The 23201-nt window shown below is 35.2% G+C and overlaps 1 protein-coding gene across 3 annotated transcripts in view; it reads left to right on the forward strand.

The window, feature by feature from the left end:
* Positions 1 to 2606: 2606 nt before the first annotated feature.
* IFT56 (intraflagellar transport 56) overlaps positions 2607 to 23201 on the forward strand; it is a 28558-nt gene continuing 7963 nt past the window's right edge. The window contains exons 1-14 of one of the 3 annotated variants that reach the window (XM_087934690.1): positions 2607 to 2664; positions 2964 to 3101; positions 4688 to 4780; positions 6074 to 6188; positions 6344 to 6393; positions 7423 to 7568; positions 8617 to 8788; positions 9063 to 9137; positions 10264 to 10366; positions 11184 to 11239; positions 12772 to 12825; positions 13224 to 13287; positions 16220 to 16308; positions 22270 to 22353. In XM_087934690.1, coding sequence (XP_087790816.1) covers positions 2964 to 3101; positions 4688 to 4780; positions 6074 to 6188; positions 6344 to 6393; positions 7423 to 7568; positions 8617 to 8788; positions 9063 to 9137; positions 10264 to 10366; positions 11184 to 11239; positions 12772 to 12825; positions 13224 to 13287; positions 16220 to 16308; positions 22270 to 22353 — 1239 coding nt within the window. In that variant the 5' untranslated portion in view covers positions 2607 to 2664. Of the gene's footprint in view, positions 2665 to 2713; positions 2837 to 2963; positions 3102 to 4687; positions 4781 to 6073; positions 6189 to 6343; positions 6394 to 7422; positions 7569 to 8616; positions 8789 to 9062; positions 9138 to 10263; positions 10367 to 11183; positions 11240 to 12771; positions 12826 to 13223; positions 13288 to 16219; positions 16309 to 22269; positions 22354 to 23201 lie in introns of those variants that run through there. The other 2 variants (XM_026697514.2, XM_087934691.1) reach the window with 2 other exon arrangements.

Below are 23201 nucleotides of genomic sequence, written 5' to 3' on the forward strand. Positions count from 1 at the left end.
ACTTTGCCTCAATGAGTCTCCATGGCAGTGGTGGGATTCAATTTTTTTTACTACCCATTCTTTGGCCGTGGCTTGGTGGGCGTGGCAGGGGAAGGATACTGTAAAATTTCCAAACTGGTATTTGCCAGTTCTCCAAACTACTCAAAATTTCCACCACCGGTTCTCCACCAGAACCTGCTGAATAGCACCTCTGCTGTGCTGTCATTAATACTGCTGAACTATGGCAGAAAAGACCCTGTGATTTTATAATGTGTTTTCATTTATATAGCTGTCTATCTCACATAAGAGATTCTGGGCAGCTTAAAAGATTATAAAACCTATCAAATATAACCCATGGAACCCCAAAATAAATAGTCAACGCACTCATCAGCAATAGCAAAATAGCTTTTAATCTATCCACATGACCCAATTGCCTGGGTCAGACAGCCAGGTTCTCCAATGCCTATTGTCTGCCTATTTCCAATCTTTGTTAGTACACAGTAACCACATTCCAGAATCTGAATAACTTCTCCATAGCCTTCATTGCTACTCTACCAAGGGCTATGCTGCAACATATTCTTGATCATTTGTCTGTCAATGCTGTGTGAGTGTGTACGTGCATGTTCGCATGTGCCTTCAAGTCTGTTTTTTTTTTTTACTCCAGGTGACTGCCTGGACTTGTCCCTGCAGTTTTCTTGGCCAGGTTTTTCAGATATGGTTTGAAACTGCCTCTTTCTTACAACAGACAGTGACTGGCATAAAGTCACCCAGATGACTTCATTTCTAAGGCAGGACTAGAACTCATAGACTCTAGTTACTAGCCTTAACTGCTACACCCCAAAACTGCCTCTATTACTTTATAATTGATCCTAAAAAGTAAGAAATATTCACTGCTTCAGTATCTTCATTGTCAATTTTTAGCGATGGGTGCTATACCTGTCATTAATTTGCTGTTCTTTATATTTAAGCTTAGTCCCATATTTTTATTATGCTTCTTTACTTTCATAGTCAAAGCTTGCAGATCATTGCATTATAACTATCAGAGTATGTAGTGTTGTCAGCACAATGCAAGTAACTAATATTTCTTCTTTCAATTTTAAAATTACACCTACCTTCTAATCCAATATATATTCATCAATATATATTCCACATATAGTATATGTTGAATATTACCAATCTATTTCACCATGTTCTTCTTCATTTTGGTCAACAGTTGTATCTGGCTTCTTTTCATTTAGTGCACTGATACGCTGAAGTGCTTTACCAATGTTCCTTTTCAATAAACATAGTGTAATGGTCTTATATAATGTGGAAAATCCACTGTAAAATCTAATGGTCTAGCCATCTGGCAAAAATTGTCTCCTCCACAGCCCATATGAAAGAGAAAAATTAGTGGATTTTTTTCTTTTTTCACAGTTGGTGATACTTTGTAGCACAGTACAACAAAACTGAGAGAATCCATCATCTTTGTCATTAAATGTGCAATATACATTGTAGATTAGGATAACACATTTGCAATCTTGCTTGTGGCAGAATTGTGGTAACAAATTTAATACCAGTATAATTTTTGCCTGGCAAAGGGATGGTAGACAGCATTTTAACTTAGCAATAAAGAATATCTATAGATTTCCCTTTTCCTTTGCAATATCTCTGAGAGAAAAGAATCTGGGACCACAACATTTATTTATTAAAATAGTTATATTCTACCTTTTTCTTCAGTTCTAGGCAGCAATCATTGTGAAAACAGAAAACACAGGAAAAAACATTACTGCTCTTGATATTTCTAGTATCTTAAATGAAGAGACATTTTTCATTAATGGTTCCAAAATATTTTTTTGCATTTGTTGAAATGACAAATTCAACGTGGTATATAAATCAGGCATCATTCTTTAATAAGCACACATGAATAAATCATCACTGTCACTGTATGGTAACTCATTAAAGCATATAATTTAATTCAGACTGATCTAGAGAAAACACTTAATTGAAAACAATGAGATTTATTTCCAAGAAGTCATGTATAAAATTGTAATATGATTTCTGTCATAAACTTCCATAAATTGTTCATAAACTCATAAAATGTTATTCTATGTATGCAGTAGTGGTGCAATTAAATAATTTAAAATCTTTGGACCATAAGTATCTGAAAATGATACCAATATAATGATTTTTTTTAGTCCTACTTATTTGGAAATGTTAAATCACAGACTGTGTCAGATCACAACACATTAAGTCAGTTGCCTTCATGTCCTCCTCAGATACTTATTGTGTATTGTTTGGGAATTAGTATTATTTTGTTTTAATATAAAAATATAAACGTGACGCTTATAACTGTATACAAGTCTACCTAACTGTCTCCAAATAAATATGCGATTATACCATATTGTAGTAAGTAAAAACAATATTTGTTGAGTGAGGATATCTGAACCATTATCCGACCCATCGAGTCAGTTGTCGCAGCAACTACAGAAATGCCTATCGCAGTGGTTTTTCTTGCAAAAATGTGTTCCTGGACAAGGTACAGCTAGTCAGCACTTCGTGAAAACGTAGCTTTCCCGTCGAATTGGGACTCTCCTTTCTTCGCCCTCCTAAACCACGACAGGGTTCACGCCTCTTCACGTCACTTAAGCTCTTGGATTTCTGAGATTCTTCCCAAAACTATTTTGTCGGAGAGCCGCCGGAACTGTAAGTATGACTCGCGGTTGCCGCCCGGTCTTTTGTTGCTGTCTCCCAGGCCAGATTGCCTTACCCTAACTACCTCCGTTCCCGCGGTTGCCAAGGTAACAGAGACCTTGGTGAGACAGAACAAGCAACGGACGACCGTTGTTTTTTGTGAAGCAGGCCTGTGGGCAAGATGGTGAGGGACAAGGCGAATCGGATAAGGCTAGATTAAGGGGCTTTTCTAAAGAGACGAACGGGCGACAAAGACTAGCGGAGTCCTTATTATTCCCTTTACCTTGTTCTTACTTCTGTCGCTTTTGCAGATGCTCTCACGGCTGAAACCCGCTGTTGGAGGCGGTCCTCAGTCAGCGGATAAGCGCAGAAAGAAAGGCAAACAGCTGCCGCAGCTGGAAGATTTATTAACTCAGCGAGATTTCACTGGGGCCATTGCCCTTTTAGAGGTACTAGGGATACATTTGGGGAATATGGCGGGACGAGACTTCTGCGAGTGAAGTTGCTGCGGCTGCTTCTGGATTATTTGCTAACATTTGTGTAGACTTCTTTCGGAACAGATCAGTGCTTTTAGGGTTGAGGGCGCGAGGAAGGAAAGCTATCCATCCACCTTCTTGCTACTTTAGTCAATTCAGACTGAGAACACCCCTGCTTTTTGCTTCTCTTATATTCCAGGGTGCCAAATATCACCTCTGCAAAATAGAAGTAAATCTGGAGTCTAACCCAAAGGTAATTTTTCAAGAAGCAACTGGACTTTGAAGACGTTTCACTTCTCAGATGAGAAGCAAAAAGTCTTCAAAGAAAAACCAGAAAGTCCAGTTGCCTCTTGAAAAAGCACCTTTGGGACAACCATGACCTGGATGACTGAGAATTTCTATTGACATCTAGAATCTAACCACTTTATACAGTGGTGCTGGATAATCCACAGATTACAATTGATCCTCCTTGCTATAAATTAAATATAGCCATTATAGCTGATGAATAGACTGATGGTGAGGTATTACCAGTAATAAAAGAAACTACTGTAATCATAGTATCTAAATTACAAGATTATGAACAAGATAGTACTTTATAATGACTTTATCAATTTAGGAATTAGGATTTTATAGCAACCATCTTAATTTGCTGGAGAAGGTAGGATAAACTGCTTGTTCACTTTGTAATAAGCCAAAATTCCTAGGTTGTCATGTGTGAACATGGCCATAAGCTAATGCAGTAGTTCTACAAATCTATTCCTTTTGAGAGCAATGCAACAGAAGCAATATTATTGAACTGCAACATGAATGAGCATTATGCTTGTGCATATATGGATAGTTTAGTGTGGCTTCTGAATGTGAGAATATGATTATTGCATTTGAACAAATTAGGATTAAGTTTATTTAATTTATTAGTTCATAAATTCCTAGCTTGTTTTCTTCAGTTCTATAATACATTAAGATGTAAATACAAAACAGTCAAGTTTGCATCATGAACTGTGTGTGTCAACAATTCATTACAGTAGTTACATGCAGACACTACGCATAATCAAATTACAATGTTGTTGCCTTTTAAAAAACCTACATTTGCAATGAAAAAAGCAAAGTTGGAGTGAATGTATTGTAACCACACTTTGCACTTCACTCATGTTGTGGTTTAATGAGCTAATGAGTACTGTCTAACTGACAGTGAAAGATAGATTGATCATATGGAGACCCTATGACCTTAATATCATCTTAGAGACATTTGTGGTGTTGCTAGTCAATAATCACATATGCATGATCACCTGAATACATTTCTGCCTGCCAGTCATAAAAACTGCCTATCGAAATATTTGTAAACATCTAATTACTTAATTTAAATGCAAGCCCTTCTTTTATACATGAACTTCATATATACAGACTTTTGAGGGTGTCTAAATTAAAGCCCCATCACTGCCTAAATGGTGTATACTGTATGGCTGCAATCTATAAACTTATCATTTTAAAATAATTAAAAATTATATGAACTTGGTCACAGTTGGTTATCATTTTAATTTTTATTCTCCCTTCTTCCCAAGTTTAAGCGTCAGGTTGGAGAACAGGAGGAAGATGCAGATCTCTGGATTGGATATTGTGCTTTCCATCTGGGTGACTACAAGAGAGCACTGGAGGTGAGGTAGTGGTTCTTTGTCCTGAAAAGAAGGATGTTCTCTTAAATTTGTAAGAATGAGGATGAGTTGCAGGTAGTCCCCAACTTACGACTACAATCGAGTCCAAAATTTACATTGCTAAGTGGGGAATTTTGTTGACCCCCCCCTTTTACAACTTTCCTTGCCACATTTGTTAAGTGAATCAGTGCAGTTGTTAAATTAGTAATACGGTTGTAAAGTGAATCTGGTTTCCCCATTGGCTCTGCTTGTCAGAAAGTTGCAAAAGGTGAACACATGACCCTGGGACACTGCAACTGTCATAAATGTGAGTCAGTTGTCAAGCATCCAAATGTAAATCACGTGTCCATGGAGATGCTGCAATGATCATAAGTGTGAAATATGGTCATAAGTCACTATTTTCAGTGCTGTTGTAAGTTCGAACAGTTACTGTTGTAAGTGGAGGATTACCTGTAAATGTCCTTCAAAGTAATATAAAAGCAAAAATACTGGTTATAATATTTTGTGTCCAGAAGCCTAGTGAATAAATTATATATAGTTTATTATTTTGACTTATTTATGAAATAACATGCATTAATTTATGATGTGCTATTTTTCAAAATTCTATGTTATATGAAGAAACTTTCAAGAGAATCATTGTAAGAGAAAATGGAATTAATTTACACATAGTGATTGTATCACTATGACACTATGTAACATTGTTCCTCCAATTTACTATCTGTGAAGAATGAAATTTAAGATTTTAATGTATCTCATGGACCAGAATAAGTAAGATAAAATACCAGTATCTCAAAGGCTTGCATCTAGTTGAATGTATGTTTAAATATTGTAGGACAAAATGATAGTAGTACAAAGTTAGGGCTATGCAAAGCACTTAAATGTTTTGCAAAGCAGATTAATAAGAATGAAGTTTTTCTTATTAAACTGCAGAAGTAGTAGCATCTTCCAAGCAATACCATACAACTATTTTCAGGTTTTCCCAGGTTTCTTTTCCATGTGTATGCACATAAAACATTTCCATTGGTACTTCTAATAGAGCAAAACTGCTGTGTATGAATACACTTGTAGAAATTATTTTGGAAAGCACTAAAAGCTGCAATTAAAAGGATGCAGCTTTTTCAAAATTTTGATGATAGCTGAAATATATCTACATTGGACATGGTAGTCATTTCTGTTTATATTTTTTTACTTATTTACAGTTCTTATGTGCTCTGGCTGGGTTATAAGAAGAAATAAAGCATAAATTTATCTGTGGTGATAAAGCAAGGCTGTATCAAAAATTATTATTTATTTAAGGAGTATGAGGATTTAACCAAGGGATCTGCCTGCAACCCTGATGTGTGGGTGAATCTAGCATGCACTTACTTCTTCTTGGGAATGTATACACAAGCTGAACAGGCTGCTTTGAAAGGTGAGTCTGATAATTAAGGTTGCTTTTTTATATATATTTACTGGCAATAAATTCAGGTGCACTATTGGAAATGAGGGGGGGGGCTTGGTTGCACTGTGAAAATGAGGCATATGAATTAATAATTTTGAAAACTTAGGTATTAATTTTGTTTTCAGCTCCCAAGAGTAGACTTCAGAATCGTATGTTGTTCCATTTAGCACACAAGGTATGTATTTCAAAATATTAAATCAGATTTGGAAGTAGTTGAAGTATTTTGAAATCGAGTTCCCATCATGTGTCCCTTAAAATCTTATAAATACCCATCATATTATTTGTTTTCAGAGCAAGCAGTGTAATGCAAGGTACTTGGAAAAAAAGGAAGCAAAAGATGTTAGAGATAAGAGGGAAGTGGGGAGGAGAAGGAAACCTAACTAAATCTAAAAGCCTGCAGAGATTCTCAGTCATCCAGGTCATAGTTGTCCCAAAGATGCTTTTTCAGGAGGCAACTGGACTTTCTTGTTTTTTCTTTTTGCTTCTCATCCAAGAAGCTTCTTCAGCTCTGACAGGATAATGTGGAATGGAAGGGTTTATATTCCTTGCAGACAGCTGGTAATCTGCATCCTTTTAGCAGGTCATTGAACCACTTGGAGGTTTATCTGTGTCCTCGGGGTCACCTGAGTAGTGCTTCTGGTTTCTGTAGTCTGTAGTTCTGTAGGAGCATGTCTTCAAAAGAAAAAACAAAGTCCAGTTGCCTCCTGAAAAAGCACTTTTGGAACTAACTAAATCTAGTTGACACCAATACTCTAGTTGACACCAATACTATATTTCTCTGTACCATGGAGATTCTGCTACAATTAATTTATTCACTTTTTCTCAGCTTAATATATACATACTCATAATGCTATTCTGAGCTGCATAAAAATACAGCAACGTTTACACCTTCATCTTGGTATTCAAATTCTGAAAGGCTTGTTTAAGTGAGAAAGAAGTTCTCTAGGTAGAATGATGAAATGAAAAACTGAAGTACTAAGTAAACACAGAAGACAAAAGCCTGAAAGTTTCATGGTGACAAGAATTAAGATAACTAAGAAATAAATGACTCTTGTAGACTGCCTGAACTCTGGAAAAATTATTGGTTTCTAATGAAAGATGTTAGAGGAGAAATATGGGTAAATATTATTTTCAGCGGACAAAGTATTAGAATATGTGTAAGGCATCCACTTGTCTCTGTCTTTAAATCATATTTCCTTCTTAGTTTGGTGATGAGAAGAAACTGATGAACTTCCATCAGAATTTGCAGGATATAACAGAAGACCAGCTTAGTTTAGCATCTATACACTATATGCGATCTCATTATCAAGAAGCTATTGATATCTACAAACGCATACTGCTTGATAACAGGTTGGTTCAACTTGTCTCTATCTATTTAACAGATAATTCGGAGGGAAAGGCTAAAATAAATAATTTCATAGGGCTTTTTGATCTTGCAGTGTTTTAGCTATCTTTTGCTGAGTTTAAATATTGCCTTCTGAGATCTTTCTTTAAAATGTTACTGTAAAATCTTTAAATTTTTGATCCAGTAGTGACTTCAGAGTTTAGCAAACATACAGGGAATGTGGACACTTAAGGAAAAATGCTCATGAAGGTGCAATTATAGATTCATATTAGATGTTTGTGATTAGGATTGAGGCTGTTATTTTTATGAATATTTTTTATATTTGAACCTTGTGCAAATTTTAAATGATTTAAAAATAATTTTTAAATAATTGGATAACTCTAGCAGGACATACTTCAACCTAGTGGGGTTTTTTCCTGTTTAAATTAGATTCTGATTAAAAAAGAGAAAGACGAGAATTAAAATCCAAGTTGTTTGTATGAAGAAACCAATGGAGGAGAGAACACTGTGTTCACTATCTTGAGTCTCTCAAGAGAGCCATTTGTTTATCAAATAATTGACAGATTTATTTTCATTTCCTTTCTCATGAATTTTTCACGGAAAACAGCTTTTTCACAACTGTTGCACATTATATCAATCTTCAGTGAGTTATCCACTATAATTCCAAATTATTTTTCTTGATCAGTTAGAAACAACATAATATAAATTTATACCACAGTGTCCATGTTTTTTTCTGATGTTTGTTTTTTTAAACAAATGTAAAATTATATGCCCAGGATACTGGACAACAATTTTAGTGTTCCATTAGCTGAGAGTTTCACACCTATACCATAGATATTTACTTTATCACAGTTTGTAGCAAGATAAAGGTATTAATACCTTGTGCCATTCTGATTCTCATTGAAGTAGTAATGAAGGGAGCTGGATATTCAGGGTATTTTTTAATACTTAGATATATATACTGGGCTTTTCTAAATTTTATATCACTGAAACTTAGTTGAGTTTCATAAAGCAGTAATTATATTAATATGATGATGAACTTTCATTTGGCAGGGAATATCTGGCTCTCAATGTATATGTGGCCTTGTGTTACTACAAGTTGGATTACTATGATGTCTCTCAAGAGGTGCTAGCTGTTTACCTTCAACAGGTTCCTGATAGTACCATTGCTCTTAATTTAAAGGCTTGTAATCATTTTCGACTCTACAATGGGAAAGCTGCTGAGGTATTTTGTTACTATAGTTTAATCTCTCAAATCATTTTTCAATCCAAGTTTAAATTTTGCTATAACATTTCAGTATCTATTTTTGAGAAATGCAAATTCTTTGCAGTTTGTGTATAGCTACTTCTATTAGTTCTGATACTATGCAGGACAAACATTTTAATCCTATAGTATTTTGTATAATATGTTCATTTAACCAAAATGTTTATTCCTTTGGTTACCATTGTTAATAATATGACCTATTGTTTGTTTTTTAAATTTCTTTACAAACTACAAGGCAGAGCTTAAAAGTTTGATGGACAGTGCCTCAACATCATTTGAATTTGCTAAAGAACTCATTAAGCATAATTTGGTAAGTAGCAATGGGGTAGCTCATTTAATGTTACTTATGCAGATCATGTACATCATCAAAGTACTGTTTGGTCAGTTTGTCCAGAAGAGCACTTTATTGATTGGGCATGAGCTATGAAAGTTGCACTTATATTTACGGAAGAGTTCTTGAAAAAGAAATCCCATTTATGAAGAGAAAATAATACATTTATTACACCCCCACATACATACCCCCACACACCAATGCTTATTATATATTTCTTCATGGGCCTTTGATTTTGCTTTTGCTTACCTTATCGTATTCATGCACCATCATTAACCTATTCCTGACTTTTTTCTTTTCCTATCATGTTCAAATATTTATCATTTCTTCAAAAACCTTATGTGTTTTTGAAGAAATAATATATTCTCACCAGCTTCATTTTGATGTAATTTTTCAGATGTGTCATTTTTCAGATGATGTTATCTGTGTAAACTTGGTATGTTTTCCTCTTATGATTCTACTTATGATGATATTTTTTCTTGAAATTAACTTTTTTCACAAGCCAAAATAATTTAAAGATATATTTGTTTATTCCATGCACAATTCTTCCTTGTATCTCTTTTATTAGCTTTTCATTCCCTCCCTTATATACTGTTGTCGTCTTATTCTACAGCTACTAGATATTTTACAGCTTATTACCCTATTAATAACTTTAACTTATCTAAATCAATCATCTTAAGATGTCAGATAATATTCTTAGTTCTGCTTTCTTATTCATGTTGCTATTTGAAACATTCTTCTCTCACAGATCATATACTTGGTCACTTCTTACCTCTTACCTTACCTAAAATCCATGCTTTCTGCAAGGTCTTGTGTGTGATCCTTTTTTCCTTCTTATCAACTGTATCAAAGTTTTGGAATGTATACATAGTGGCTGTGTCTGAAAGTGCTGTATATATTGATAGCATTAAATAATAAAGATGTCACTATGATTTATGGGGTAAATATTTAATCTCTAAACTACAAAAGCAATGGAGTAATAAGTGACATATTTTCATCGTTCATGATAAACTGTCTAGTACAATAAATATATTTAAAACATGCATGGGATTAAATTGTAACTTGTTTGCTACAATACTAATACAGTGAATACTTCTACTTACAGGTGGTATTCCGAGGAGGGGAAGGGTCTCTCCAAGTACTCCCTCCACTGGTTGATGTTATTCCTGAAGCTAGACTGAATCTAGTCATTTATTATCTTCGGCAAGGTGAAAAGAATCTATATATCTCATTTTACATTTTTTATGTCTAAATATATTTTACATATTTTATATTCTGTTCATGTTTTTAGCAATGTTTTTCTACCAAATACAAAATATATGTACTTTGTTTTGAGGATTATTGGGGGAATATAGTTGCTTACTGTTTTTTATTTATGGTGCTTCATGAGCTAACAAATTATGTCAAGCAGGATATCCCTGGAGGAACATATGGAATTCTTTAAGGTATTGCAGACAGATGTTTATGTTTGCCATCTGTACTTCAAACACATTTTTGCTTTCAGTTACAAAGTCCTGTATAGTCCTATTCTTTAATGTCCCTTTTAAAGGAACACGTGATTTTTTTGCTTATGGCAATCCATTCAATTTCTTCTAATTCTCTTCTAATTTAGCTGACCTATGTAGGAACAAAAACTCAAACATCACTAACTTCGGCTATAACAATAAAAGAAATATCTAGTCCCTCCTCCCACCGTGAGATTTATTTTGAATAGCATACTTCAAAACCATATGTTTTGATCTTGGGCTGATCTTAGTTATTGTTATTATTCTGCAATTGTCACATTGAGCCTGATGTGCTATTAAATAAAATCCCCTCCCAAATGCTTTTCTCTGATTGTTTTGATTTGTTACTGTAATAAAATGTCTCATTTAGTAATTAAATACATCCTTTAAGACTATTTTAAGACTTAAAGAACAACATTATGCAAATATTTACCATCTTTTTTGTCAATAGATGAATAAAGTGTGGGAGAGGTATAGTATTATATACTATAATATTGTATACTGTATTGTATTATTTCAGATGATGTACAGGAAGCTTACAATTTGATTAAAGATCTGGAACCTGCAACCCCTCAGGTTAAAAAAAAGTTTATTCATTGTTGCACACTAGAAGAAATTATATTTGAAATGTTATAGGATAGAATTAAATTCTTGTACAGTCTTTTGCATTGCTTTGGAGTGGGCAAGGCACATGATTGCTCACTGATAAGTGGATCCTCCTTTCAATTTCTTTTAGTTTTCTCTTGTGATAATATTGCATAGTAACAGGCCACCAATTGTATAAAGTTAGCACCCATCCTTCTCCTAGAAGAATGAAATACTTTGAGAAATATTAAAAAGGAAGAATATATTTCCCTGAATGGAAAATAGAGAAATATGTTTTCTTAGAGGGAGAAAGCAACCCCCGCTTTCCTTAATAGCCCACAGAAGATGTCAGTACTTAAGAGATAGATAGCTATATTCATGGGCAAAAATTCCCTGCAGCAAAATTCCCTGCAGCAACAAAGGCAGAATGGGATTAGCCCTCACTCAAGATGTTAATTTGTCTCTTTAGCTTGGCATTTTGTAGCCCAAATATGCCCACCCACTTTCTGGAGAGCTTAAATTACCGCTCTGCTAAAGGGTTTCACTTTATGAGTAAGAGTAACTTGGCTGTTGATAGTTATCCTTGTATTTTAACTATTTTAATTCCTCAGTGTGCTCTGGCATCCTGCCTGGTTTGTAACTCTGGGTTGCAGGTATTGCTGAGGAAAAGGAAAGTATTCAGACAGAATGGTTTAAGTTTCCATGATGACTGTGACTCATTGATCTCCAGTGTGGATTCCCCCATGTCTAATCTAATGACTGGTATTTAGGGCAGATTTTTGCAAGCAAAGAAGCTTTTTGTATTTTTGTATAGGTAATCCTTGACTTACAAGAGTTATTTTAGCGACCATTTAAAGTTACAATGGCACTGAACATTTTTCACAGCATCCCCATGATCATGAGAGGGTGGGTGAGGCAAAGTGCCCCTCAACATAAGTGACAGCCCACTCAGTCACATGACCACACAGCCATGCCTACCCAGCCAGTCATCAGGGCAGAGAACCAATTGTTAAAAATTTTGAAGCCCATCACTGTATAAGATATACAATATACGTGGTTTAAGTTTTGAAATTTTATAATGAAAAACTTTATTAAAACAATGGACTTAAATGTTCCATTTAAGTGACTTTTATAGGTTTTTATGGATATGTCCATTTTCTAATTATTTCACTTATTTTGAATTCATTATTGTTACTATTATTATTTAAAATAGTTTCTTTAGCTGATGTATACTTTAAGAACCTGGAAGATGCCAAGATAAATTTCTGGAAGCTTGGTGGTTCAACTTAAAATATATGTTTGTATAATGGAATACACCTACAATTTTAGCAGAAGAATGAAATGGATAACTGATCAGCCTTTTAATGGTTTGAGTGCCTTTTACATTTAACTTGGCTTACTAGATACAATTAGAATCCATAAAGATTTGTATTTGCACTATAATCTGAATAAAAGAATTGCAAATTGCTTTAAGCTTTGGGAAACAAATTGCACAATTTAATTATTTTTTTAAATATTTTTAGGAATATATTCTGAAGGGAGTAGTGAATGCAGTACTTGGGCAGGAAATGGGTTCAGTGAGTATAACAATTTCTGATAATAGTAATTTATGAAGAATCCATAAATGGCCAAATTGAACACGGAAGCTGATTGAAATTTTAACTTGAGCCTTTCTTACATAAATTTCTTATGTTATTTAATTATAACTCTTAGGCAAACTAGAGCTACCGAGAAACAAAAAGGTTCATCTCACCCAATGCTTGGGTTCATCTATTTTCAAAAAAATAAAGTTTTACACAGAAATTTAAAAAACAATTATAACTGAATATGCTCATTAAGATCAAAACATTTTGGAAAGAGACAATGGAAAACAAAATGAACACAATGAAGAATGGAACTAGGCATTCAGGAAATAGAAAGGGAAAAATATTCATCAGTACAATAAAAGCCCTATTTCTATACTGTTCTTTTTCAGAGAGATCATTTGAAAATTGCTCAGCAATTTTTTCAACTGGTGGGAGGATCTGCTAGTGAATGTGGTATGTTTTAAATGTACTGTGTTCTTTTTTCATCAGACATTAATTCTATTAAATTTATTATGTGATTCAATGAAACTTATCTTCTGCATGTTACTGTTTGTATTTGCCAGTGACAAAGGACATTGGAAGCTCATGGCTTCTCTGATCATCCCAGACAAATGATTCTCCAATCTTTACTTGATAAAACCTTCAGTGTGGGAGTAGCCATAATTCCATGAGGCAGTCTGTTCAACTGCTTAATAGCTCTTATTATCAAGAAATTCCTCCTTACTTCAGGTTGGGTCACCTGTCAGCCCTTTAAGGCAGACCAGACCAAGAAAGAAATGTCACATGGGTCTTAAAGCTATATTTATTTTTATTAGAACTGCTATAGCAGCAGTCCCTAATGTTTTGGATGCCAGGGACTGGTTCCATGTAAAGTGGTTTTTCTGTGGATCCTGGAAGGCATAGTTTCACACAGTGCTGCATCCCACACATACATGGATGGGGCTTCACTCATGTGGCCCACTTCCTGGTAGGCTGTGGCCCAGTGCCAGTGGTTGGGGACCCCTGAGCTATAGTGCCAGAATATTACGAGTCTGAATATGCTTACCTCCTCCCTCACTTTATCTTTGTATGGATTAAAGAGGACCCTCTCTGAGGCAGCTTCTTGTGTCTTGGAATGGGTTCAACAGGCACTTGTCTGATTGTTTCCTTGTAATGGATCTCCCCTCTATCCTTTAAGGTATCTCTATGCCTTCTACAGGTTCCATCAGTTGGTTCTTATTCTACTGTTGGAAGCTGTGGGGAATAAAGTGATACCTTCTTCCCTATGACAGCTCTCCAGTTATTTGAAGATTGCTGTTCTGTCTTTGCTTAGCCTTGTATTCTTTAAGTTAAACATGTCTGGTTAATCTAACCATTTTCATAGACTTTAGCCTCCAAGCCCCTCATCATCACTGTTGCTTTTCTAGTCATTCTTTCTAGTCCTGTAGCATACTTCTTCGATTATGGTGACTCAAAATTGACATAGTACTCCTGTTCTCCTCTTAATCAATGCAGTGCAAAATGGAACTATCACTTCCTGTGATCTTGACACTATTTCTCTTGATGCAGCCTAATATTATATTAACTATTTGGTACCTGCAGCAGACTGGCTCATGCTTAATCTATGGTCTACTGGGATGATTAGTTTCTTCCAAGTATTATTGCCAAGCCAGTCTGGTGTTTGTTACTTAAGTACAGAAACCTACATTTTTGCCATTGGACTGCATTATATTGGATAGGGCCTGATGTCCAAATCTATCAAGACCCTTTTGAATCTTGAGTCTCTTTTCAGGTGTTCACAATTTGTCCTTTCCCATCCCCACTCTCCAGTTTTGTATCATCTGCAAACTTGATGCACATTCTTTCTATCTCCTCATTAAGTAAGCCATATTTGACAAGTTTGAAAAGCACTTGAGTTATTCTACTGCATCTCTCTCTCCATGTAATAGAACCATTAATGGCCACACATTGAACATAGTTGATCAGCTGCAAATCCAACTACTGGCAATAGCGGAACCATTCATTCATTGATGAATTTGATGAACAAGGAAGAAATATATCCATAGCATTCACATGGTATATTATTCTAGTCACTTTGTCAAAAAAGCAATAAGATTTGTTTAGAATGATGTATTTTTAACAAAACCGTGCTGGCTTCTACCAATCACTTTACATCATAGTTGCTTGGTACCTTTCTGGACATTTTTTGGCACCTTCACTCATGCTAACATGAAACAGCAGAAGGAATAATGGTCAATAGATTTGATTAATCAAATCTACATCAGTGTCTACATCACATCCTGAATGTTGGAGACAACACACTTCTTTTTATACCTTGTCTGGTCTGTAGAGTACCACCTCAGTTCCTCTCAGTAATGAGTCACCTATCATCACATATGGCAATTCTTTGGAACAGCCATTGGATTCCTCACCTCAGTAGGAGCCAGAGCTTCTGCCCTTTCTGTCCTTGGAATGCTGGGTGAAACCATTATCCAGAAATCTGCTAGTTATCCTCCAGCAACAGACCTGAAATTGACTAGATAATTTCAGCTGTAGGTTCTTTAGGTCTTGTCAGTTTCATGCTGCCAGAACTCCTTTTCCAGGGCTCCTGCTTTCTTTACTGAATCCAGAAATACCTTGCTTTTCCTGATGAGCCTTAGTGTAGCCAGGCATGCCTTTAAACCATTTACTTTCTTGTACAACAATACAATGAGTTTGCAGTTGCAGTCTTCCTTGGTAGGACACAAGTGTGACACAAATCTTATTGGTCATCATGGTGTTGTATCCACGTGTATGACTTTCGGAAGGTGGTCCAGCTTCAAACAGCTGCTCCCTTTAGATACTTCCTTTGCCCTTGAGAAGAAGAAAAAACTCCTCCTCCTCCCATCTTATTCCTGCTGGAAAGTGAGTGGGATGAATCATTGTACTGTAATCTGGCTATTTATGATGGACTCTGTAGTTAGTAAAAGCAAGGTGAAGAACTTAGGTGCTTTATGCAGCCTATGCCTTCCCTAATCACCATGGAATCTGGCATTAAAAAAAATCTAATATTATGACAAACTTATTGATTGTTAAAGTGTTCAGAATGTTTTGCCTCTCTGAAAGCAAATTATAAGGGCTTATTAGTCATAACTTGAAATTCACGCAAGTAACTTCAAACTAATACATGAAGCAGATTCTAAGATTTTAACTTAGATAAGTATTTTACTTAGTTTTTGTTTGTTTTCTCTAGTATCTTTCTATAATGACTTAATCAATTTCAGATTGTTTCCTATCTGTCACCAAAGTAAAAAATATATATTGTGTCGCTTTCTGGCATCTTGGTAGTAGTTCTGAAAACAAATAAAGTAAGTGTACTCTCCAACATTTTTGCTATCCTCAACTCATTTGCACTCTTATTCTTCAGATACCATTCCTGGGAGACAGTGTATGGCTTCTTGCTTCTTTCTGCTCAGGCAGTTTGATGATGTCCTAATATATCTCAATTCAGTGAAGGTTAGTAAAAGTTACAATTGTCTTGTATACATTCATGTATGTCTGTTTTATTAGTATTTTAGAAAGTGGCTATGTACAAACATAATACTAGAGAAGAGAGGAAGACTATTTCATCAAGTGTCATAGAAAATCTGGTGATTTTTAATCTGGCTTTTAATCTGTGATATTTTCAGTGAAAATGTTGCTGTGGTACCAATGATTTAATTTTGGTCTTGTTAGAATCTATATTTGACTATGTGATTGATGCAATCTGGATATCATGGAAGTTTCTATAGCTGCCTCTTTCTATTGTCTCCTTACTGTACAATAGATAGTAAACATAAATATACTGGTATCTATGATGGTAAAATCTCAGTTTTATCATCAGTAGTAGTAACTGGGAGAGGGATCTTGGAGTCCTAGTAGAAAATCATTTAAATATGAGCCAGCAGTGTGCTATAGCTGCCAAAAAAGCCAACACAGTTCTAGGCTGCATAAACAGGGAATTGTGATCTGATTAAAAAATCAGATGGATTGTTTGGTCAGAACCCTATTTGGTCGCAAACAGAAGCGTTCGTGACCCGAGGTTCCACTGTACCACTTTATAATAATGCCTTGGTAAGGCCATACTTGGAATACTGCATATAGTTTTGGTTGCCACGATGTAAAAAGGATGTTGAGACTCTAGGAAAAGAGTGCAGAAAAGAGGACAAAGATGATTAAGGGACTGGAGGTAAAAACATCTAAAGAACGGTTGCTGGAATTGGGCATGTCTAGTTTAATGAAAAGAAGGACTTATAGCAGTGTTCCAATATCTCAGGGGGTGCCACAAAGAAGAGGGAGTCAAGGTATTTTCCTAAGTACCTGAGGGCAGGACAAGAAGTAATGAATGGAAACTAATCAAGGAGAGAAGCAACCTAGAACTAAGGAGAAATTTCCTGACAAAACAGTTACAGTAATCAGTGGAACAACTTGCCTCCAAAAGTTGTAAATGCTCCAACATGAAGTTTTTAAGAAGAGATTGGATAACCATTTGTCTTGTTTAGGGTTTCGTGCCTAAGCAGGGGATTGGACTAGAAGACCTCCAACTCTGCTGTTCAATTCTGTTCTGTTCTGTTCTGTTCTGTTCTGTTCTGTTCTGTTCTATTCATATGTAAAAAAAACAAACTTGACCTATTTTTAAGTCAGTCAGAGCCTTATCTTTATTTATTGTGTTTATATCTCACCTTTCAGCCAGGTTAGTTAGCAAATACAGTTTTCCCTCCCCTGTTCTCCATAACAGCACTCTTATGAGGTAAGTTGAGCCGAGAGAGAATGATTGGCCCAAAGTGAACTCTTGCAATTGACAGTGAAATAGAAATCTATGTTAGCTTGTTCAGCACCTGCATTGCATTAGCTTTCATATATTAGCCCTAGGAACTCTTATTTCTTTATATTTTTCTTTGCTGTAAACTACCTAGAGTCTTATGATTGAGATAGTTTACAAAAATTGTAAATAAATCTCTTTTAAATGCTTTGATTGGGATAGGTTAAAAAACTGTAAATAAATCTCTTTTAAATGCTTTGATTGGGATAGGTTAAAAATTTGTAAATAAATCTCTTTTAAATGCTTTGCATAGCCCTATTTTTTCATGAAATGCCAAGCCAAATGAAAACATATTCAGTCCCTTTACTTGCCAAATCTTCTTTCATTAAGGGATTCTCTGGCATTGGAGCAAAATCTGAGGAAGCAACTGGGGCTGGCCCTCAGATATAGTATGTAATGCCATCTTTGCTGTAATTGATTTTCCCATTTTCCAATTGAAAACTAGGTGTTGCCTTTAATTTACAATATTTGGTGTATCATTACTTTTAGCAACTAGGTAATAGTGCCTGGTAGGTTTTTGGTATTTGTGAAAGGAATGAAAAATTTGGCAACTAAATCAGATTAGAAGTTGAAAGCTCACAAAAACCACTTAATAAAATATACAGAGATGATCAAAATAGTACACAAAGGGTGATGCATTTGTGAAGACTGATGTTAATCTACACATGATGATTCATTATTTGATAATATAATTAATGTACTTAAACATTCCATACTGATTGACACTTAACATTAGTTGGCACCTTTCCATTTTCTGTGTTCTAAACCAGTATGTCTAGATAATGTTTTCTACTTCCCACACAGGTAAAGATATCAGCATAAAAGCAAACAAAATTTTCCACACCACAAGGAGACTGGTATTTTTCTTCCTAGGCTGCAACTTGGCATGAATATGGACAAAATGTTATTATAATATGATCTACATTCCCTTATGCAGCAATGATTTCATTTTATAATTTCTGAAATTCTTAATTATCATTTATGCTATTTAATATATGAGAATATACTGGTAATCAGTTCATCCATGGAAAATCTAAGAAATATAATACTGTATGTTATAGTCTTATTTTTTATTTTTTATTTTATTTGGTTTGTCAATTGCTTACAAGATAATAGGTATAAGTAAAAACATAGTTATGAATGCATGGATGCATATAAGAAAAATAAAAGAAACAATAGGACAGGGACGGTAGGCACGTTGGTGCGCTTATGCACGCCCCCTATGGACCTCTTAGGAAAGGGGTGAGGTCAGTAGTAGAAAATCTAAGGTTAAAGTTTTTGGGGTTTGGGGAAGAAACCACAGAGCCAGGTAGAGTATTTCAGACATCTGTTGCTGAGGTCGTAGTTCCTGCAATCAAGTTTGGTGCGGTTAACCTTGAGTTTGTATCTATTGTTTGCTCTTGTATTGTTATAGTTGAAGCTGAAGTATTGAGAGGTAGGACATTGCAATGTATGATTTTATATACTATACTTAGATCGGACCGAAGGCGGTATAGTTGTAGGTTTTCTAGGTCTAGAATTTCGAGTCTGGTGGCATAAGGTATTTTGCAACGAGTAGAGGAGTGGAGAACTCTTGTGAAATATTTCTGGACTTTCTCAACTGTGCTAATATCAGATACGTAATGTGGGTTCTGGACTGATGAGCTGCATTCGAGTATTGGTCTAGCAAATGTTTTGTATGCTCTAGTTAGTAGTGTAATATTACCAGAGAAAAAGCTACGTAAGATTAGGTTAACAACTCTTAATGCCTTTTTGGCTATGTAGTTACAGTGGGCACTAGCACTTAGATCATTAGAGATGAGTACTCCAAGATCCTTGACAGAGTTTGGATCCTCAACAGGGTTTTGACTATTCAGCCTGTATTTTATTTTCTGATTTTTTTTGCCAATATGAAAGACAGAGCATTTATTTGTTGAGATTTGAAGTTGCCATTTGTTTGACCATTCTGATACATAGTTGAGGTCTTTTTGAAGGGTGGCAGTATTGTCTGTGGTGTTGAATAGCTTTACATTGTCAGCAAAGAGAACGCAGTTGCTCTTGATATGATCACACAGGTCATTTATGTAGAGTATGAAAAAAGTTGGTCCTAGAACACTGCCTTAGGGGACACCACTGTTGACAGGTACAGAATTTGATAGGATGCTTCCAATTTTGACTATTTGTTGTCTGTTTGACAGGAATGCTTCTGTTCAGTTATGCAGTTGTCCAGAGATACCATAAGATTTTATTTTAGGAGTAGTTTGTCATGTACCACTGAATCAAAGGCTTTACAGAAGTCTATGTAGATTGTGTCTATTGCTTTGCCCTGATCGAGTTGTGTTGTCCATATGTTTTTTTCAGTGTAAGAGTTGCAGATTGCAGGATAGTTCTTTTTCTGAAACCAAATTGTTTATTAGAGAGTAGGTTGTTTGTCTCTAAGTGGAGGATAATGGATTGGTTAATAATTGATTCCATGACTTTACAGGTGATGCAGCCTAAAGAGATCGGTCTGTAATTTTCACACTAGGCTGGGGTCTCCCTTTTTGAAGATGGGGATGACCGTGGCTTGTGACCATAGTTTTGGCAAGGAGCTGGTGCTGAAAGATTTTTCAAAGATTATGCTTAGAGGTTCGGCTATGGCAGTGGATAGCTTTTTTAAGAAGTAGGCACATATTCTGTCCGGTCCAATAGATAGTGATGGTTTTAGATTGCATAGTGCTTTTTCAACCATGTCTTCTGTAAAATTGGTATGTATTAGATCATTGTAGTTGTCTGTGGTTCGACTAGGAAATACTGGACATGATACATTGCTGTTTACAAATACTGAGATCGAGGCAGTTGTTAAGTCTAGTATTGTTGGTTACTAGTTGTTCCAGTCCCAGGTCTGTTACAGCATTGTAGAAGGTTGCATATATGGGTTCAGTTTTACATTCGTTTAGCATCCAGTTAATGTGAGGTAGATTGAAGTCACCAAGAAAGATAAAAGTGTGTGGACAGGATGTTGCCCATGTCAGTAGTGAATTTAGCTTGTTTACATGTTCGATATCATAATCAGGGGCTCTGTAACATAGTAAGAATCGAAATGTGATATTTAAGGACAGTTTACAGACGATAGTCTCAGGAAGAGCAAGCTCTTGGGTAACTTGGATGGTTTTTAGATGTAAGGACTTTTTATAGAAGATAACAACACCACCTCCTCTACGGATTTCACGATCTGATCGGTAAACATGATAGTCTCTTACTGTGGTAATGGAGTCAGGGAGAGATGCATTGAGCCATGTTTCACATACAAATATGATGTCGAATTTAGTCATATTTAGTAAGGAGAAATTCAGGTATTTTATTCACAAGGCTTCTTGCATTGAGTAGCTTGCATTTAAGGCCAGTTGTAGTTGGAATTGAAGTAGTTAGGGGCGTGCGTGCCTAGTTTTGAGTGATGGTGGGTTGGATGAGGTAGGGTTGGATGTGGAGTTGTGGGTTGTGTGACTTACTTTTGATACAATCAGCACGGTAGTCAATGTAAAGATCTTTCTCTCCATTGTCTAGATGTCTTTTGAGTTCATTGTGGAGTTCACGGGATCGGATTCTTTGCAGTATGGATAAGTCTGGTCTTGAGCAAAGTTTTTTGTGGTTGGGATTGTTTTTTGCAATGGCGTTTATTGTATGAATGAATATGCGTTTGCTGGACTCATTTTTGCAAACAACTCTACAAAATTTTGGGGCCACCGAGCCCTCATTGTATTTGAACTCAGAGCCATCTCTGGTTATTTCAATGATATCTTCAGGAGAGATGTTGTTGGATTTGAGTTGCTTATGATATTGCGAACTTTGGTGATGTCATCTGATTCGTTGGTGTCTTCAAGACTAAATAAGATGGCAATTGGACCTTTCTGATCACGTTCAATGGTGTCTCTGATGAGTAAGGAGATAACATTTGTGGAATTGTGAAATTGTGGAATTATGAGGGTAAGATGTTTTGTTGAACTGGTTTGCTATGGCTTCTAACTTAGAAATTTGCTATAACAAAATGAGGAAGTATTACTTAATTTAAGTGTGAAAAAAGAGGTATAAAATCCGTTCTGACTTGGCCTGATGGACAGATTGCTTCAAATAGAACTTACTCTCTAGGTCATTCCTTTTCTGCCACAGAGCCTACCTTCTGGAGTAGGCTTCATGTAAAAATCTGTATTTCACAATGCCTCCCAGCATATAGGAAGGATGAAAACTGAGCTGTTTAGAAAATATGTAATGATTATCTATAATTATTAGGAGACATTTATATAAGTATAATTATGGGTAATTTAATATACTAATATACTACCAAGTTCTTTGGGAGTGTGATGGTATATAAATAAGTAAATGTTTCATTCTCTCTGTATAAGGCATTCATTATGAATTGTGGATTTATAGCTGTTTTGAGGAGACAAGCAAATGGGAAATTACATCACAGCAAGATTTTATATGCTTGGGGGAAAGGCAAAAGAAGTTCTAACTTATTAACTTATCCATCATATCTGTTCTAGTAATTCATATACTATGGTATTGTCAATTACAAATGAGAGCTGAAAATAGATACTACCTGTTAAATGTCATAAACCATTAAATTGTTTCTTTATTAAACATGCTTTATTTTTCAGAGTTATTTCTATAATGATGACACTTTTAACTTTAACTATGCACAAGCCAAAGCTGCTACTGGTAATACTAGTGAAGCTGAGGAGGTATGTATATGCTTCTTGAAAAGATCCCAGACAAGTTTAAAAATAGTCGCTGCTTACATTCTGTATCATAGTTTCTATATCTGACCTTTCTGAAACTTCAAGGATTTGTGCATCCTTTTTTAAAGAATGTGGAGGTTGTTGTGAATAATAGGCAATAACCTTTTAAGTATTCAATATATGCTTAACCCTATGTATATATACTCAGAAGGTAACAATACTAGACAGCAGCAAAATGTGTTTTTTTAATACTAGGAACTGTACTGAACCTTGTCTTGGGGTCACACTTCCATAGTATATGAAGTTAGAAAAAAACAAAAAGAGAATGTGGAAGATTGATTAATTGCTAATACAGTATAATTTATAATTAAAAATTTCTCATAATTACAGACAATATAAACAAAAACTTATTTATTGCAATGTAATAGCAGAATCTGATATTTTATTCATGTAACATATTGAGAAATAAAAGTAAATTGTCTGCTGCTGAAATTAAAGGATCTTATGGTTGCTATTTCCCTCTTCAAATTTAATTCTATGCATGAGTTGTACAACTGCAAAAGAATACTCTGTTTTGAAGGATGGATGCATAAATGCATGGATGAAAACATACAGCATAAGATATGCCCCATTTGTCCTTAACCATGCCTCAATAAAAGGGGCAGATTGTTCCAAATAAAATGGCAAAAAAGCTATTTTGAGATATTTGCTTATTTGTTGACTCTATAAATTGCTTAGAGAGGGCTGTAAAGCACTGTGGAGTAGTATATAAGTGTAAGTGCTATTGCTATTTCTAATGAAAAAGTTATGCCCGTTGAAGCTTAGTTTTTCTTTTAAAAGATCAACTTGAA

This window comes from Pseudonaja textilis, chromosome 5 (assembly GCF_049901715.1).
Source record: "Pseudonaja textilis isolate UNSWEBS1 chromosome 5, rPseTex1.2, whole genome shotgun sequence".
Taxonomy (NCBI): Eukaryota; Metazoa; Chordata; class Lepidosauria; order Squamata; family Elapidae; genus Pseudonaja; species Pseudonaja textilis.